At 34.2% G+C, this 18,990-nt stretch overlaps 1 protein-coding gene and 1 non-coding gene across 2 annotated transcripts; both read right to left on the bottom strand.

Annotated features, from left to right (window-relative positions):
• Nucleotides 1-3,842: 3,842 nt before the first annotated feature.
• On the bottom strand, nucleotides 3,843-5,298 carry LOC131157693 (1-aminocyclopropane-1-carboxylate oxidase 1-like). The gene is made up of 3 exons (XM_058112029.1): nucleotides 5,139-5,298; nucleotides 4,829-5,052; nucleotides 3,843-4,677 (listed from the first exon to the last, which is right to left on the bottom strand). Exons 1-3 carry the CDS (start codon nucleotides 5,238-5,240, stop codon nucleotides 4,080-4,082), a joined length of 924 nt encoding a protein of 307 aa, XP_057968012.1. The 5' UTR covers nucleotides 5,241-5,298; the 3' UTR covers nucleotides 3,843-4,079.
• Nucleotides 5,299-9,104: 3,806 nt separating this feature from the next.
• On the bottom strand, nucleotides 9,105-9,223 carry LOC131158936 (5S ribosomal RNA). The gene has a single exon (XR_009137562.1). It is a non-coding gene; the product is annotated as a 5S ribosomal RNA (ribosomal RNA).
• Nucleotides 9,224-18,990: the final 9,767 nt, after the last annotated feature.

Genomic DNA, 18,990 nt, shown 5'->3' with positions numbered 1-18,990 from the left:
CAAACCTCCCTGGGGTCAATAGTTTGACCTTTCGATTGACCGATCTTAAAATGTATACCAACGCCCTAATCGACCGAATGTACACGTGGGAAGTCCCAACGCCCTAGTCGACCAGACCTCCATGTTCAAAATGACTTGGTTGACCGAACCTCGGAGGGTTCAGGATCGCCTTTGGACGGTCGACCAAACTTGTAGTTTAAAAATCCCTCGATCGACCGAACTTAGTGAGATGGTCGATCGAACCTCAAATCTGGTCGACCGAACCTCTCGAGGTTTGAATTTTTTAAGGGCTTAAATGTAATTAACTTTTAATTAAATAATTTAAAAAATACCCAGCGTGTCCCTAATGGTCATAATTTTCACAAACTCTATAAATACCCCCTCATAACTCTAGATTAGCAACTTTGATTAACTCCCAAATCCTCTCAAATTATTTTGTTAATCAAAGTTTCCCCAAATCATTTTTAATGCAAAAATCTTTTCTTTGGGGTAAAATGTTTTAATCTCTCCAACTCTCTTTCATTTTTTCTTTGAAAATCATTTTTACAAGAGAGTGTTTATTTGGGCATTTAGTTTACATTCAAAGCATCTATACTCTCATTTACTCTTTACTTTGAAAATCTCCTTGAGAGTAAGTTTTGAGATTTCTCCACATATTTCCATGGTAAATATGTTGTTGGAAAAATATATTTTTGCATCCATACTTTCATTAAAAAAATCTTTATATTACAAAAATCATTTTGAGAAACACACCCCTTTCTCTACTGAGCATTAATTTCATATCATATTAGAGTGTGCATGTTTTATTGAGCTTTGTTATGTACATCTTTGCTTGTATTAATAAGCATATTTATATGTACGAATAATGTTTTTATTGTATTAGTTGGGTTCAGCTCGTAATTGAACTGGAGAGTCTCAGCCTTGTAAATGAGATTGGTTCGATTCAGTTTGGAAATTGAATTAGGGTTTTCCTTGCCCTATAAGGAGAGGATGTAACGACATCTACTCCATCTGTTTAAGTGAGCAGGTATAGTGGAATCCTTGGGGGGTATGCCCAAGGCGGGAACGTAGGCTAGTTTGGCCGAACCTCGATAACAAATATCGTGTGTTCCACTCTCCCTATCTCATTTACTTTTCGCACTGTAATTTCCATATGTGTATGTCTATTCATTTATAGTTATAATCATTTGCATGCACATTTATTTTAAATGAGATACACATGTATGTCTGCACTGATAACTTAATTGTTTTACATACACGCTTTCAATGTTAAATGATATATGAATTGTGGTGAATTAGCGAAATGTTTAAAATTAGCTGAAAAATTTTAAATGTCCAATTCACCCCTCTCTTGGGAACACACCAATTTCAACATACACCATTCATTTTAATATGTAAGGAAATGAATGAAGATTTAAAAGGAGAAGGGTTAGACACCGACCTTGATGAAAACTCTCCTTCTGTAGGTCAAGTGGAGGATTCCTCTCTCTCAGATTACCCCATAAATGCTCTAAGCAAACTAAATAGGAAATGAATTCCTTCTTCTTTCCCTTCAAACAATTCCCTTATACAAACCCATTTTCTCTAAAAGTACTCTCCTTGCCCTTACTTGGGCGTGTCCATTTCTCTCCTTGAGGATGTCTTTTTATAGACCTCCAATGGAAGAAAGGGAAAACCCCCTTTTGAATTTGAAATTCAAAATTTCAAATCCAAAAATAACTTCCATTGATTATCAACCATCAACTACCAATGTCGTAACTTAACATGTGGCATTAATAGGACATGTAACATGCTTAAATTCCTAACCAATCACAAGCAAACAACTCAAATTTTTAAATTTTGTTGAGGTTTTTCAAAAATAACTTTCATTACCAATTCAAATACAAAAATAACTTCCATTGATTACTAACCATCAACTACCAATGTCATAACTTAACATGTGACATTAATGGGACACGTAACATGCTTAAATTCCTAACCAATTACAAGCAAACAACTCAAATTTTTAAATTTTACTGAGGTTTTTCAAAAATAACTTTCATTACCAACCATCAACTGTTAATGTCGTAACTTGACATGTGGCATCAATGGGACACGTGGCATGCTCCAATTCCTAGCGAGTCACAATTGAACAACTTAAAATTTTGAATTCTGATAGGATTGATCGACCGCCTGAAGGAGCCGGTCAACTGCATACTAGGGCGGCACCAAGCTGAATTTGGTGGAAAAGAGGTCGATCGACCATTCAAAGTTGCCGGTCGACTGTCTCAGTGTATTTTTCTTCTTTTTGTACTTTTGCTTTAATTTTTTCATAATTTGACATTACCTTCATCTTGTAGAGTAAAAAATGACTATCAGTATGTATCATCACAACGAGGTTTTAAAAAGTAAGTTCGAGTGGATTAAATTCGATTTGATTATAAAGTAACACTATATACGTGTTGAAAATATATATAGAGTAATATTAAATGTATGCATAAAATATATATTACATAATTTATATAATGAAAAATAATAAAATTAAAATACTTAAATATTAGTATTACATGGTACTATTTGGACTCTTAAGAAAAGTCGTTTGCTAGGTGGCTTGACTCAATACTCCATTGGCCGCTACCATCACAGCTGGTTGCTTCATTGCTTGGCTACAGTTCTAAGAAAATCTAGTCCGGGGAATTGCTGTTTGTTCGTTAAAAGTTTCCCGCGTTTTTTTAAATTTATTTTTATTTTTTTATTTTGCAGTTTATCGATTAAATTTCTGAAACCCAAGACTTTGGTTGGAAAGAGAGAGTTATAGAAAATGGAACCATGGGTTCAATTCTTCGTCATTTTCATGAATTCATCATCACCCGACGCAAAAGCCTCTCTCTGGTTGCAACAATTTTTCGAACTACCACCGTTCGTCGTCGTCTACACATCCATCTCCTTTGGTGCTATGATTTATCGACTTTGTTGGATTTAGTTTTTTACGGTATAGTTTTGATTGACAGGGTTATGTGGATCTAGACCTTGCCAAATGCAATTCAGTCTCGAAATCTCTCCATTCTTGATTAGGAGCGCCCCGAGATTCTATGCCCAAGACATGCAATCTTTCGCGGAATTATATCGAGTGAGAATGAGGGCCTGGATTTTTGGATCGAGAAAGCTGAGCGCAATCTGCTTGATTTAATGTCCATATTTGGATTCTTCTGAAGAAAAGGTGGACGGAGAGTAAGAGTGGTTGCCAGCTTGGGTTGAAGAAGCAGCGGATACAAGTGATTGCTTCCTGTACCCGTGGATGAATTCGATTCAAGACCATATGTCCGAGCTCGCGGAGGATTCCCATTCACTGGTTAAGTTGGAGAGTACGAAAAAAATAAAATAAAAATTGAATGACGTTGAATGGGAGATTAAGAATCTCCCTCTCATTTGTTCCAACTGCTCTCCTTGAACGGAAGTCATTCTCCATTACGAGACAAATTCTCCAACAGTTTGCTCAAGTGAGCCATCTTATATGTCTAGTCTTGGATTGTATTTCAAATGACGCCTTCAAGCTAATCCTACCTCTCAGTGTTGACCCAATTTGGATCAAATACTAAAATATAAGACATAATTGAGGTGTGGGAGTCGCCCATGGTATGATAGGAAGCCTGTGATTTTGCATGTGTAGCCATGTGGGGAATATGTGGACTCTTACGTTGTTGGATTTGGGGATTTTCTGGCCCAGTGAATGTGAAATTAACATTGTTCTGCAGTAATAATTGATCTATGACTATACACATTAATGTTTATGTGCATTTACCTTTCCTTGCATTTATGGTTTCCGAAAGTGATTGTAAATTAGAAATGATGAACTGCTCGACTAGAACAACAATTTTTATCCTCTTGTTTTGCAAATGAAAACAGAAAAAGTAAAAAAAAACAAAGAAGCTACACAGATTTTTACCTTATGTCCCCTTTTGGAATCAGAAAGTACAACACTCACATGATAGACAAACAAGTTCATTGGGGAAAGCGGCCTGTAAATTTGTTATTGAGAACACAGCACTGACAAAACACAAACTGTTAGCTATAAATTTTCTTGCATGCTGTATGTTCTGCTAGACAAGGAGACTCTGCTGCCCATTGGGCGTTGTTTCCTTCATCGATTCAAATCTAGGGGCCTTGTCCGCAAACTTAGTTGTGGCATAAAGTTTTAGGTAATCTTGAAAACGGTAGTGAGTTGGGTATAAGAGTTTGGGGGCTGGAGAAATGATGGCATCATCCGCAGGATTGTAGAAGGTAGCAATGGACAGTCTGCTTCCATTCTTGTTTGCCATGACGCGGTGCAGAGCACTCTTGTATCTTCCATTACTCAACACTTCAACTTGGTCACCTGTGTTAACAAAGATCACATTGTTTTTGGAAGGTGGAATCTCCACCCATTTCTCATCTTTGAAGAATTCCAGACCAGGGACTTGGTCATCCTGGAGCAGGAGGATTATTCCACCAGCATCGGTGTGCTCTCGGAGTCCCCTTACGAGTTCAGGTTGGGGACATTTAGGGTATTTTGCCACTTTTGTCCCCACGGAAGCACCTCTATTTCCCGAAAATGCCTCTTTGATGTAACCCTTCTCTAAACCGAGATTCTCACACATGAGTTCAGATAACTTCTCTGCTAATTTTATTAGTTGCCCAATGTATTCGTCCACTGCCTTGCTGCATGTATACACCCTTTATTAGTTGAGTTACAGACACGTAATTAACTAGCCATTATGAAATGTTCATTGTACAATTGTATGTATGCTAATCCATGGTTTATAGGTTTTCTGATAGCATGATTTGAACTTAGAGGTTTTATATTACTCACCGAAGATCCTGCGAGAGGTTTGTGAAGTCATTTATGTTAGAAGTTGGTCGATGCCAAGCGAAGAAACTGCTCTCCCAGTCTGTATCGGAGGTACGTCCCCCCTTCTCCAAGCCATTGGCTATCTCTGACTTATAAAACCCGTCTTTCATGCTCTCCTCATAGTGCAAATTCACCAGTTTCTTCACCTTCTCCATCAACTCTTTGTCAACTCCATGGTTCTCAACCTACAAGTAGAAAACATCATTATTATTAGAGTGAAACATTGGTCAGAGATTCAATTTTATAATTAAGAAGTTGCCATTCTCATTACCATAAAGAAGCCCCAGTTCGCACAAGCCTCGTGCAGAAGTGCCATTCCTTCTCCCCTCTTATCGCCGCTCAGCATGTTAAAGTCAATCACAGGAATCTCCATTTTCCTCTCTCTCCACTAGATTTTTTCTTCTTTTTTGATTGGTACTCTATACCAGATTGAGGAGATTGGTTACTCAACCCTCTATTTATAGGCATGGAAACAAGATATGGATGTTTTTATCAATATTATAATTGGAGGGTAGCTATACTTGGAAGAAATCGAAGTTGACCTAAGTGAGTGCAACTTCATAGAAATAGGCACCGTTTGGGTGGCTTGAAAAAAGATAGGATGATAGTTAATGGTCCAAGTTCATTTCATTATAGACCATGTGATTAAGTTCATTTTCTATGTTTTGGTAAATGATTCTATCAAGCTTTCTTGTAAAGTAACCTTTTTTTCACCCTTCATATCATTTTCTATGTTTTGATCATTCAACAAATGGAAACTGCTCTCTCTCTCTCTCTCTCTCTCTCTCTCTCTCTCTGGGGGTGACCACATGCATATTTTATTCCGTTCTTTCTGAGTCAGGTTTCCTTTAGCTCAAGCAAAACTAGGGGCAGTGTTGGATTAAGACTGGACGGTCAATGACGGTGGGAGTGGAATCTTATAGGTCTTCCAGTGGGCGCCTATGCCTGTAAATTGTTTGAACCTCTTTCTGACATTCTCCAGTCGCAGTCCCTATAGCAATAATATGTTTTTGAAATTTCAGCCTCTAATGATATCCACTGGACCGGTCTGCTTATTCGAAGCAGTTTGGACTATCGTCTCGCTGGCATCATATAAGCTCTAGGCTCTAGCCCACCGAATTAGGATAGGTTTTCTTTTGGAATGTTTTGAGGTTGTGGCGTTGTGCTATTCTGAGATTGGAGAACATCTGAATGTCTCTTCCTTTTCTCCCTATTTGATTATTTTATTTACGGACATTGTGGGAATAGAATAGCATATGAATTGAGAAACTGTAGTCATTCAATCTGAAATGATGATATTGGATCAAATGGTTGCTAACTATAACATCATGTAGAGTTCAAGTGGTAATGACGACTTGTAACTTTGATGACCCTGAGATCACATGTTCAATTTTCCCTTGAAGCATTATCTCGATGAATTAGTAGGGGTGCGTAAATAGCCGGACGACTTTCACCTTCTAGATTTGGTACCACACCATAGTGTCCAAAGTGGCGCGATGATAGTTAGAGTCCTCGAGTCATAAAAAAAAAAAAAAAAAAAACTATAACATGTAGTGGTTGGAAGTATAGAGTTTGAAGTTTGGATTTGGACTTGAGTAAATATGGACAAAATATAATATAAATTTGTATTGGTTTTGTACTTTTTTAAAATTTAATATGCCAAATCTAAGTGATGAACTCAATATTAATTAAATTGTATAAGGTACTGTTAAATTTTGCACCATACTATTTTAAGATTGGGTCAAACACCATATTTGTTTACTTGGAGGATTTGATATTAAATTTGCGGCGAAAGAGGAAGAAAGGGAAAAGAAAAAAAAAGTTATTTGAGAGGTACAAACATTGAAGAGGATAAACACACAATATAGAAGTATTCTACTAGGCAGGTTGCTTCGTCTTTCATTTAGGACTATAGGCTATTACAATACCATCAAACTAAAGGCTAGTACAAAACAAAGTCTATAGAAAATAAGTTTCAAGGCATGAGATGGAGTAATGAATTGCTAATCATAAGAATAAAGTTATTCTATTTCTTATTCCTATTACATTACAAAAATTTCAAGCCGAATGCACATTTTTTTGTTTGTGAATGCATTTTATATACTATTAATAAAAATCAAATGTGAAGTAATAACTAATTTTTAGAACTCAAATAAAGCCTTCACATGAATTTTCGGTGGGATTTTAATTTTTTTTTTTTTGTTCATAGAACGGCCCAAAATTCTTTAACACAAACATTGTTTTGGAGTGAACTTTAGGTGCGATATCGGGATTTAACAAAAAAAACCTAGAGAAATGCAGTTTTTCTTAACCTAAACATTACGTTCACATACACTTTTGGTGAAATTTAGGATTTTTTCAAGAGAGATACAATTCTTGCTTGCTTAAATTGGTTGTCTCTCTTCATTCATTCAACAAAATATCAATTCATTCTTTTCATCATGGCTAATAATTTATTTACACTTGGAAGAAATTCATTTTAGTGCAACAAGTTAAGTTTCTCATTATACCATTCATTAAAAAAAAAAAAAAAACTAATAAATAGTTAGAATGCAAGCCTGTCCTCGATAACTGCTTAAAACATATAGAAAAAGTCATGACATTCTAATATCCATTTATATTGTTAATTATATCCTTATAATAATTGATAAGGAACTAACATAGTCTTGCTTTTCCCCCCCAAAACTTGATTAAATTGAATTTTAAACATTTCAAAATATTAAAATTAAAGACTATAATGATAGGTGATCACCATATTTAGTCTTGGACCTTATGCACTAATAAGATTATGTTAGTACGGACCTTACAATTAAGTAGAGCTCATGATGAGCCTTTGGAACTTTATATAAATGTAGAAAGAGGTTTCTATTCTTTAACCTAATGTTATTTTGACTTCCCATTAAGTAACAGCTAAAGATAAGAGGAAGAGGGTAGTCCACTTTACACACACTCATATGTTCAAGGACCATATATAGCCTAAAAATCACTCTGGTACAAAGTATGCATAGTCTATCTTGTAACTTATTGACTATATAATTTAGAAAAAACCAATTATTACATCCATATAAACTTTCGGTGTAATGTAAGATTTTTCTACCCGAGATAGAGGCTTTCCCACTTGCTTAATTTGATTTACAAAACATGTTTTCATTCTGTTTTTTTTTTCTATTTATTTTCATTATGTCAGACAATCTATTTTCTTTCCTAATCATGTGCATTTTTTTTTTTTAAAAAAAGACCAATATATGGTTATAATATAAAACTCACCTTTATAAGTGCTTAAACATATAGGAAAAATCATTATTAATTTATATAATTTAGTCTTATAATAAAGGCGATCATTTAAAGATCATAATTAAAATTAAAGGCTTTGTGACATAATATAGAAAAAATAGTAAATAAAAAAAAATTTCAAATAAAGTGTTATGACTAATGGAAGCGAACACTTTGTATACATTAAATATTATATATATATATATATATATATATAAATATAATATAGAAAAATAGTGAATAAAAAAAATTTCTCATAAAGTGTTATGACTAATAGAAGCGAACACTTTGTGTACATTAAATATTATATATATACACATATGCATGCATGTACTCTTTTAAAACATTCACTTTAATTTTTTTAAAAACTATAATGCTTGTTGTCTAAGAATTAAATAGAGAAAATGTTGCAAAATAGAAAATACTTCAAGGCACGTTATAGTGTTGCTTTCCTTAAAACGTTATTTGTCTCCACTAGATTGGTGTGTATTGAGTTAACAAATATGTTTTTAGGATACAATGAAGTCCAAAATGTAATCTAATATTAGTTTACGTTATACACAAATGAAAATTGATCACAAACACCCTTAAAAAAATCTGAACAAATTTATGGAATTTTAATTCCACAGAAAATAGAACCCAAGATTTAAGAAGAGATAATTTGTGGAAGTTTTATGAGAGAAAGAGAAAGGGAGAATGATCGAATTTTTCTATCTCTTCTTCAAGTTAATTGTGTCTTTAAATAGATAGAATTATAACTTTTCCAAAAGGAAACATTTGTTCAAATATGTGCCATTCGCACCGTCCTAGGGTGCACTGGAGTACACACTAGCTCTTTCTCTTAACCAACTATAAGAGATTATTCAACCTTATAATTTATAAATGATTTTTCCTTTTCAACTCTTTTCAATGTTGGAAAAATCCACATAGCTTTAAATACTTTTTTTTTTTTTTTTTAAAGAGAGGGGTGCAACACGAGGACTTCCCAGGATGTCACCCATCCTAGTACTACTCTCGCCCAAGCACGCTTAACTACGGAGTTTTGATTGAATCCAATGCATTAGTGCTGATATGATTGCACCAAAAAACTTTAAATACTTATTTTAGAAAAATATTTTAACATTCCCCCACCATTATCAAAATATGGAGGAAAAACAATTTATTTAGATAAGAGAAAATTTATGCATAAATGAAGGTAATTTTAGAATTTGAACTTTCGCGCAGTGAATACATATCAAAATTAATCAAGATTACATAGTAGACGAACTTGGAACTAGTAATCCTCTTTTGATTAACTAGATACATATTACACACAAATTATTAGATCTTTGGGTGTTACTAAAAACCGACGCGTGGATTGGCCTTATGTCTATATCCCAGTTTAATAAGTGCTCTAGAGATAAATCCATTTCTCCTAGGAAGCAGCACCACTTCCGACACAATATAGGTAGGTTTATCAAAGGTATCCCTGAATTAAAATATCTCACATAACCTGTTATAATCCTATTAAGATCTTAAACTCAACCTTCTCCTTTTCCATATAACACGTACAAAGCACTATTTTCCTTGGGATGGATTATGTGACACATATACATTTTAGTGCTTCTAGCACTACATATGATATACTTTACTCATTAAACTCATGAGCTTGAAAATTTCAAGTGTTGAGTCGAGCTTCCATAATTGGTGACTATGAGTTATGCATCCCCTTTGATGTTTTCTAGACCATGTCTCTTGCAAGTCCTTTTGTTAATGGATCAACCAAATTTTGGTTTAATCTCACAAAATCTATGGTAATTACACTATTAGTTTTTAACTGCCTCATATAACTATGTCTTAGGCCAATATGTCAGGATTTACCATTATATATATATATATATATATATATATATATATATATTAATATATGCCCGTGAAAAAATTGCTTCACTGTCACAATGCAAAGCTATAGGTGGCATAGGCTTTGGCCAAATTGGAATTTCTAATAGTAAATTCCTAAGCCATTATGCCTCTTTGCTACAAGCTAAGAAGCTAAAGCCACAAATTCTGATGCCATAGTGGAATCTGTTATAAGGTTTTGCTTCTTTGAACCCAAGGAAATAGCTCCTCCACTAAAGGTGAATATCCACCCATTGGTTGATGTATGATCATTATGATCAGTGATCCAACTGGCATCTGTGAATCCTTCTAAAACAGTACGATATCCTTTATAATGTATGCCATAATCCATAGTATTTTTTAAATACTTTAAACGTTCTATATATAGCATGCCAATGAATATCACAAGGATTACTAGTATATCTACTAAGTTTACCTACAACAAATGCAATATCAGGTCTAGTAGAAGTTATAGCATACATCAAGCAACCAATAACTCTAGCATATTCTAATTGAGTTACTGCTCTACCAATGTTAGGATATAATTTCAAATTTGCATCAAAAGGTGTGCTAACAGGTTTGCAGTCATAGTGATTAAACTTTTTCAGTATCTTTTCAATATAGTGTAATTGGGTGAGAATCAATTTATCATTGTTTCTAATTATTCTAATACCAAGAATCACATTTGCATTACCCATATCTTTCATATCAAAATTAGATGATAAAAGTTTCTTAGCACTTTCAACATTTTTAATATTAGTACCAAAAATTAACATATCTTCAACATATAAGCAAATAATTACACCTTTATTTCTATTGAGCTTACTATATACACATTTATCAGATTCATGTATCCTAACGCCATTACAATGAATAACTTGATCAAAATTTTCATGCCACTATTTTGGGGCTTGTTTAAGTCCATAGAGAGACTTAACCAACTTACATACTTTAGATTCATTTCTAGGCATAATAAAGCCTTCAGGTTGTTCCATGTAAATATCTTCATCCAATTCTCCATTCATGAATGCAATTTTTACATCCATTTGATGGATTTCGAACTTGTAGATGGAAGCTAAGGCAAGCAAGACTCTTATAGTTGCAATCCTAGAACCTGGAGCATAAGTATCAAAGAAGTCTATGCCTTCCTTTTGTGTACAACCTTTAACTACTAACCTTGCTTTGAATTTGTCAATTGTTCCATCTACCTTCATTTTCTTTTTGAAGATCCATTTACAACTGATTGGTTTTGAACTAGGAGATAAATCCGCCAATTTCTAGGTTTTATTACCCAAGATAGAATTTATTTCATCGTTTATAACTTCTTTCCAAATATGCAAAATTTTGAGACTTCATTGCCTCTTTATAAGTAATAGGATCTGATTTCACACTTGGTGAAATTATAGTTTGTTTAGAGTGTGATTCTTTAGTACCTTCTATTAGGTAGATTATGAAGTCGGGTCCAAAAAACATTGTTGTTTTCCTCCTCTTACTCCTCCTAGGTTCACTAGGTTCAGAAGGTTCACCACTAGTACAAAGTGGTTTCAAAGTCTCCACTAATTTATTTTGATCACTAACCTTTTGTATGGAAGTGAACTTATTTTCAAAGAATTCTTCATCTCTGGATTCTATTACTAAGTTAACTCTTATCGAATAATTTGGTTCAATTACCAAGAATCTGTAAGCTTTGCTATGTTCAGCCTAGCCAAGGAATACACATTCTATTCCTTGCTCACCTAATTTCCTTATCTTAGGCTCAGGAAGCCTTACAATTGCTCTACGGCCCCAAATCTTAAGATATTTTAAATTAGGCTTTCTTTTATTCCATAACTCATATAGAGAATTCTTAGTCCTATTAAAAGAAACTCTGTTTAATAAATGAAAAGCAGTAAGTAAGGCTTCACCCCAATATCTACTACTTATTCTTGAATTTGACATCATGGCATTGACCATTTCAACCAATGTTCAGTTTTTCCTTTTTGCCACTCCATTTGGTTGTGGAGTACATGTTGTAGAAATTTCATGTATTACACCTATTGATTCATAATAGGCGGGGAAGTGATATTCACCTCCTCTATTCGATCTAAGACACTTTATCTTAGTGTCACATTGGTTTTCAACTTCTACCTTATAAACCTTAAACTTATCAATTACTTCATATTGATTCAATTACACCTATTGATTCACAATAGGCGGGGAAGTGATATTCACCTCCTCTATCCGATCTAAGACACTTTATCTTAGTGTCATAGTGGTTTTCATTGGTTTTCACATTGATATCTTGTTAGAGTTTGTTCCATCTTTAATCATCTTGTTTGCCTTTGTTTGAGTTTGTTAGAGTACACACTAACACTTTCTCTTAACCAACTTTAAGAGATTATATATTCAACCTTATCATTTATAAATGAATTTTCCTTTCCAACTCTTTCCAATGTGGGACAAACCCACATAACTTTCAATGCTTATTTTAGAAAATATTTCAACATTCCCCCACCATTTTCAAGATATGGATGAAAATTTTTTTAAAATAAGAGAAAATTTATGCATAAATGAAAGTATTTTTAGAACATGAACCTTCACATAGTGAATACATATCAAAGTTAATCAGGATTACATAGTAGACGAACTTTAAACTAGTAATCCTCTTTTGATTAACTGGATACATATCACACACAAATTATCAGATCTTTGGGAAGGTTTTATTTTCTTTATCTGTATTCTCCCTTTTGCTTGTCTTGTAACCACAGTATTTCTCCGCCAAAAGTGAGATCATATCAATAAATAAAAGGAGGTGCCACCATCTTTTAGTAAAAAAAAAAAAAAAAAAAAAATCAGATCGTTACCAAAAGCCGATGCATGGATTGGCCTTGCGTCTATATTCCAGTTTAATAAGTGTTCTAGAGATAAATCCATTTCTCATAGGAAGTGGCACCACTTTGGACACTCATATGGGTTGGAAATATTCACAACTCATAAGTAGCATTTTATACAATGCACTTGAGGCTAAGTATTTCACAACTCTTTTGCAGTAGCCATATTCTTATACAGATCTAATAGATTATCTAACATTGAATTACAAATGTGGCTTTTGCATGTATAATCATCTTATTCCCATTTTAGTCTTGCACGTCCTTGAGCCAAAATCTCATTCTCATTCACAACAGGTTTGGGGTGGGTTAGAACATACACCACTTTGAGACCCGCAAGAAGGTAGTGCATTTTTTCTGCCAGTGTCTGAAATTGCTTCCATCAAATTGTTCAAGTTTGAAAAAATTCGCAGAAAATTCCCTCAAGGTTGAAGAACCAGCCATTTCAAAATAATGTTTTAAGATTGTAACGTATCTTGAAGCATTTTCTGTTCTGCATCATTTTCTCTATTTAATTCTTACATGTTGTGTGACTCATGGTACTTGAACATAGAGTAGAAATTTTAGTTTTATAATGGATATAATGTAATTGACTCACTCGAAAAATGAGCAGTTTGGAAGCTATTCCAAGTATAGGAGTTTTGCCGTGTAATATTCAGCCCAAAGGCTATATCGTCTCCTCAGGGAATGCAGTTTAATTCTAAATTTTATATAATTCCAACCGAAAATAAGAAACAAAAAGGTTACTTAACACAGTTTAGATTCGGGTTTTTCAAGATGTTTGAGATTTTCTTTTTGACGAATTAAAAGTACATGCAATTTAAATTATGAACCCTAATGTGCACTAAATTAACAACAAAAAACGACCCTATATTTAATTAACCAAGCAAGAATTAAGTCCTATGTTAAACTTCGGACAAGGAAAATCTAAAGATGATAACTTTCCTACGTAGCTTAAACGTGCAATTAAAAGAAATTCAATCAAACACAAACTCAAACAAAAACCAAAATTTTAACACAATCAAGAACTTAAACCAACATATCCTCTATGTCCTAAACCCAGTTCTCAGCCACAACTAGGTCAGCTCCTCTAGAGAATGATGGGGGTCTCACACGCATGAATTGTTCAATCGTGCAGCTCCACTCCCTTAAACCTCTAGCCATCTCCACCATCACCTGTTGGGCGACGCTACGTAATACAACATCATGATCTCCACCACCCATATTGGAAGGCCTTGTATCATCACCCCCAGCATGTGCACTACTACTCTTTGGATCCATCGTGCAAATGGATTAAAACTATTTTTGAATTCTATCATCATAACTCACCAACACACCCAACATACTAAAACCCACAAGATATTCTGTTATAACCATTTCTCTTCACATTCTCAATCTCCATTTAAGATTCAATCATACCACTTCGAAACACAATCCGACGATAGTATCTGTGGTTTTCCAAAAGTCGTCACCCTAGTAAAAACATTGAAACAACTACGGAACTCCTACTCCAGGTGGCAAGACAGAACCCCAAATTCTAATCTCATCCTCTGACAACAACTAATTCATATCTCATCAATATCCATTCCTATATTCTGGTATTGTATGCTGCCGTTTACTAAAGTTTGCAGAACCTATCAACCTAGGCATTGATACCAAACCGTGATGCCCCGATTTTTCATACCATTTTTTCCCCACACATATAAAACATAATAATCACAAATCAGCCACGTCATCTACTGATACCATAATACATAACCCGACTTGAAAAGGGTACCGGGTACACAACCATCATTATGTTCACAACCTAACTATGGAAGTCATTTATACATATATATACATACAACAACGAATACACATACTAGAGTACTAATCATCCATATATACATGACTAACACATTCCCAAAAGAAACACCAAAATACTCTAGGGAAATCCTTCATCCCTAGCTCAGTAATACTCACACTATCTACTCAGGGTATTAGCTCCCCTCTATCTTGGAGCTTTATCATTAGGTCTATCTCGGTTTCCTGAAATATTTAAATGATTGAGTGAGACACATCTCAGTAAGACGGAATAAATTATCTACAGTGTGGCAATATGAGATTCATTATATCATAACATATATTCATTCCAGTGATAATATTTTTTGAGAAAATATACCATTTCCACATTTACAATCATATAGATATACAAGACAAGTTTTCATAAGATTTTACTTTCATTTCCAAATCTGTTCATACACAACCCATGTTTAGCAGTGAAGTTCCTAAGAATAGAGAAGCTTACTCGCCTATACAAGTAGCTTCCCTTTGCCCTAATATTGTTTGTATTCTTACTCGAATAATTTGAGTTTGACAACAACTGATACTTATCAGGACACTCACCTTACTCAGTAAACCCTCAGGCGGAGTGTTTTACTTCGCATTAATTATTTATATTATTAGCTCACACTATTTCATTCATATTTTCATTTTCATTTTAATTTCATTTCATTTCATTACCATTACCATCTCATTTCATTTCACATATAGCTCATGAGTATCCTCAATAACTGATACATCCGTGTCTGTAACTTATGGATGCCCTGAGGATATCTCTCCATGTCATGTTTCCCCCCATGAATAGGGTAGTGTGGCACGAAGGCTGGATCTAATTGCGGTTAGCCGACCCTATTAGATCAAAATATTATCTTATATATGCGGTATCTGTAGTAGGACTGGTTGGACTATAGCCCTGATCTAGATTCAGGGGGCACAACAACTCTACTAAATAGCTTAATTGACTGTCACGCCACACGGTCCACGAGTCCGTGTGGTTGCACTGTCTCTAATAGTAAAGGTACTATGCTCAATATCACAACCCATCTTTAGGGTTTCCATATCCATCTATCAGAGTTATCACTACCACATACCCGTAATAATTATACGATATTGGCATTTCATCATTCACATTTCTGTACTCATATTTCAGAATTTCACATTTCAATTCCCACAATTCAATATTCATATTACAAAATTTTACATTGCAATATTTCCCATTCTCATATTCTCATATTCATATTTGCATACCAATATTCACATATCATTAATCTCATTGCAGTATTATCATTACAATGTTTACATTTTCAGTAATCACAACTCATTTCATTATTTCAATGGTATTTCATCAATTCAATACCATTTCATCTCATAAATACATATACATATCTCGTTTCACATAATTCACATTTCTTAGTAAAACATTTCCATATCTCATGTTTCATCATTTCCCAGAAGATATACTTTTCGGTACATAATCATTTTTTATCATTTCCCCATTTCAAATATCATATCTCAATTCACATTTCATAATATCATATTCTTAGAGTAAATCATTTAATCCATATTTAAACATATCTCATTATAAATCATAAGCCACACAAATTTCATATGATATTTATATCATAATAAATTTCAGGTAAAATATCATAATACCATTTTCATATAATAACTCAATCAGTATTTCTCAAATTGACTGTAATAATTTATTCCCTTTATCTAACTTACTGAGAGGTCTACTAACATGCTAAATTTGATGCTCCTCTGCGTTCACAATTCAAAAGCCTAAAAGTCACATTTTTGTCAAATCAGTCAACTTATTTCCCACAACAATTTATCTATAATACTTCCCAGATTTCAAATACTTCAAACAACCCATTAAACCCTAAATTCTCTTACTTACCCTGATTTTGGAATGATGCCTAGAACTCCAAACTAAAAATTTACTCTGCCTATGTTGCAGAGAATCTTCCCAAGAACCTTATGGCGGTTCCTGATCATCAAACTAGGCTGTAACGAAGCCGAAAAAAAGAGAGAAGGTGAGGGTTTCATGTTTCTAGAAAGAGAGAGAGAGAGTAAAAGGAGAGAGAAAATGCCACTGAAAATGAGGGTTTGTAAATATATAGGCCGGCGTTCGTTGACGAATTCACGTAATTTGTTGACGAACCCATGAAGGCACTTCACCGACGAACCTGAAATTTCCCTAAAACTCGCAAAACTCTCGGTATCTTCTCTTTCTTTATTTTTTATTAATATAATTTTCCAGGTCTCTATAGATGAAGTTCAAAATTCATATGAACTTCACTCATCCTTTCAAAAATGTTTTAACATTCTTCACACTATAATCATTCTCACAATATGGTGTATGACTTTGATTATTTTAGGAAAAATTCAACAAATTTTTGGCAGCATGCCGTAAAAAATGGACCCTTTCCCAAACCTAACTACAAGTCACAAAAGCATGCAATTCACAAGATTTTTGCATCATACAAATTCCATTTAGATTAAGACATGCAACAACCTAAAAGTATCTACTAGCAAACATTACATATCACTGCATCAGCCATGCAAGTGGCATTCCAATCAAGCATGTGGTCCTAATATCTACAACCAGCATGCAATTCACAAGATATATCAATCTAGGCACACAATCCAGAAATTAAATCATCCATTAACTGAAGCAATAAGCAAAAATGGATAGTGGATGGTTGTGTAGTGTAGTGTAGTGCAATGTAGTTAAAATAAAACAATCATATGTCTGAAAGACAAACTTCCTTTTACATACCTTCTAATGAGAGAAGGAGCCACCCGCATTGACTCACTCTAAAAATGAGCAGCTCGGAAGCTATCCCAAGTATAGGAGTTCTGTCGTGTAATATTCAGTCAAAAGGCCAGATCGTCTCCTCAATGCGGTTTAATCTCAAATTTTATGTATTTCCAATCAAAAATAAAAAATCACTAAACTCAGTTCAGATTTGGGGCTTTCAAGATTGTTTGAGATTTCTTTTGACAAATTAAACGAACATGCAAATTAAATCCTAATCCTAGCATGCACTAGATTTAATAACGAGAAACGAAAATCCTACATCTAATCAGACAGGAATTGAAACATGCATTTAAACTCCGGAATAAAAACTAAAGATGATAACTTTAACACGTAATTAAAACATGCAATAATGAAAACTCAATCAAACTCAAACGCGAATAAGAAAAACCAAACTTTTGACAAAATCAAGAACCTGAATCAAGATAAAAAAGTTAAATGCAAACAAGATCTCAAACAAAAATTAAAGCTTCAATGACTTAAACGATAACTAAACACGATAAAAATAATAACTTTAATAAAACTAACCCTAAACTAAATCGAACTTTAACAAAATTTAAATCCTAAGACAATTTTTTTTTTCTTTTTTTTCAATAAACTAAATTAAACTCTAATTAATTAAAAATTAACGCAAGTAAAAAAATTTAAATCTAATGCTAATATTAATTTATAAGAGGAAGAAAATAACTAACTTAAATAATAACACCCAAACAAACTTTAAAAAGTAAAACTTTAAATAAAATTCTACTAAAGGAAAAAATAACAATGATTCAATTCTTTAAAACTAATAAAAAAAAAAAAACTAACAAGAAAGAGAAGAAAGAAAATAAGAAAGAAAGAGAAAGAGAGAGAAATTGCTGTAGCTGGCTGTGGGTGAAGAGAGCAGCAAAAGATAGGGGAAACAGGGGCACAACAACAATGGAGGGATGGCTTGGGTTGTACTTCCAGCAGCAGCGAGGGGCAGTTGCGGCTATGGCAGCAAAGGAGTCTTCTTGGTTTGGTGGCTTTCTCAACACAACAGTAGCAATGTAGGGAGCTCTCGGGTTTGCTAGTTAAAGCAGCCACATGCAGCAGGGAAGTTCTAGAAGGAGCAGCACATAGGGAAAAGAAAGAGCAGCAGGCAGAGAGGGGGAGTTCGGGTTGCTTATGGGTTGTAGTAGGAAGTAAGGATAAAAACAGTAGCAGAGAGGGAGAGAGAGTTTGAGAGAGAAGAGAAGGAAAGGGAAGAGAGGGGAGCCAAGAGGTTAGAGAGAAGAGAGATGAGAGGAGAGGGAAAAGAGAAGAGAAGGGAAGCAAGGAGGGGGCGTGGGCTGCTATCGGGTCTACAGGAAAGTAAGGAGAAAGGGAGGAGAAGGGAAAGGAAGAAGGAGAAGGGGTAAAGGAGAAAGGGGGTGTGGCTGTTGAAGGAAAGAAAAAAGGGATATAAAGGAGACGAGGAGAACTGCCCTACCAACGCCAACCCA

The sequence above is a fragment of the Malania oleifera genome, chromosome 6 (assembly GCF_029873635.1).
Source record: "Malania oleifera isolate guangnan ecotype guangnan chromosome 6, ASM2987363v1, whole genome shotgun sequence".
Lineage (NCBI taxonomy): Eukaryota > Viridiplantae > Streptophyta > Magnoliopsida > Santalales > Ximeniaceae > Malania > Malania oleifera.
Note: the sequence above shows the minus strand (reverse complement) of the source record. Positions and strands in the feature narration are given on the sequence as shown.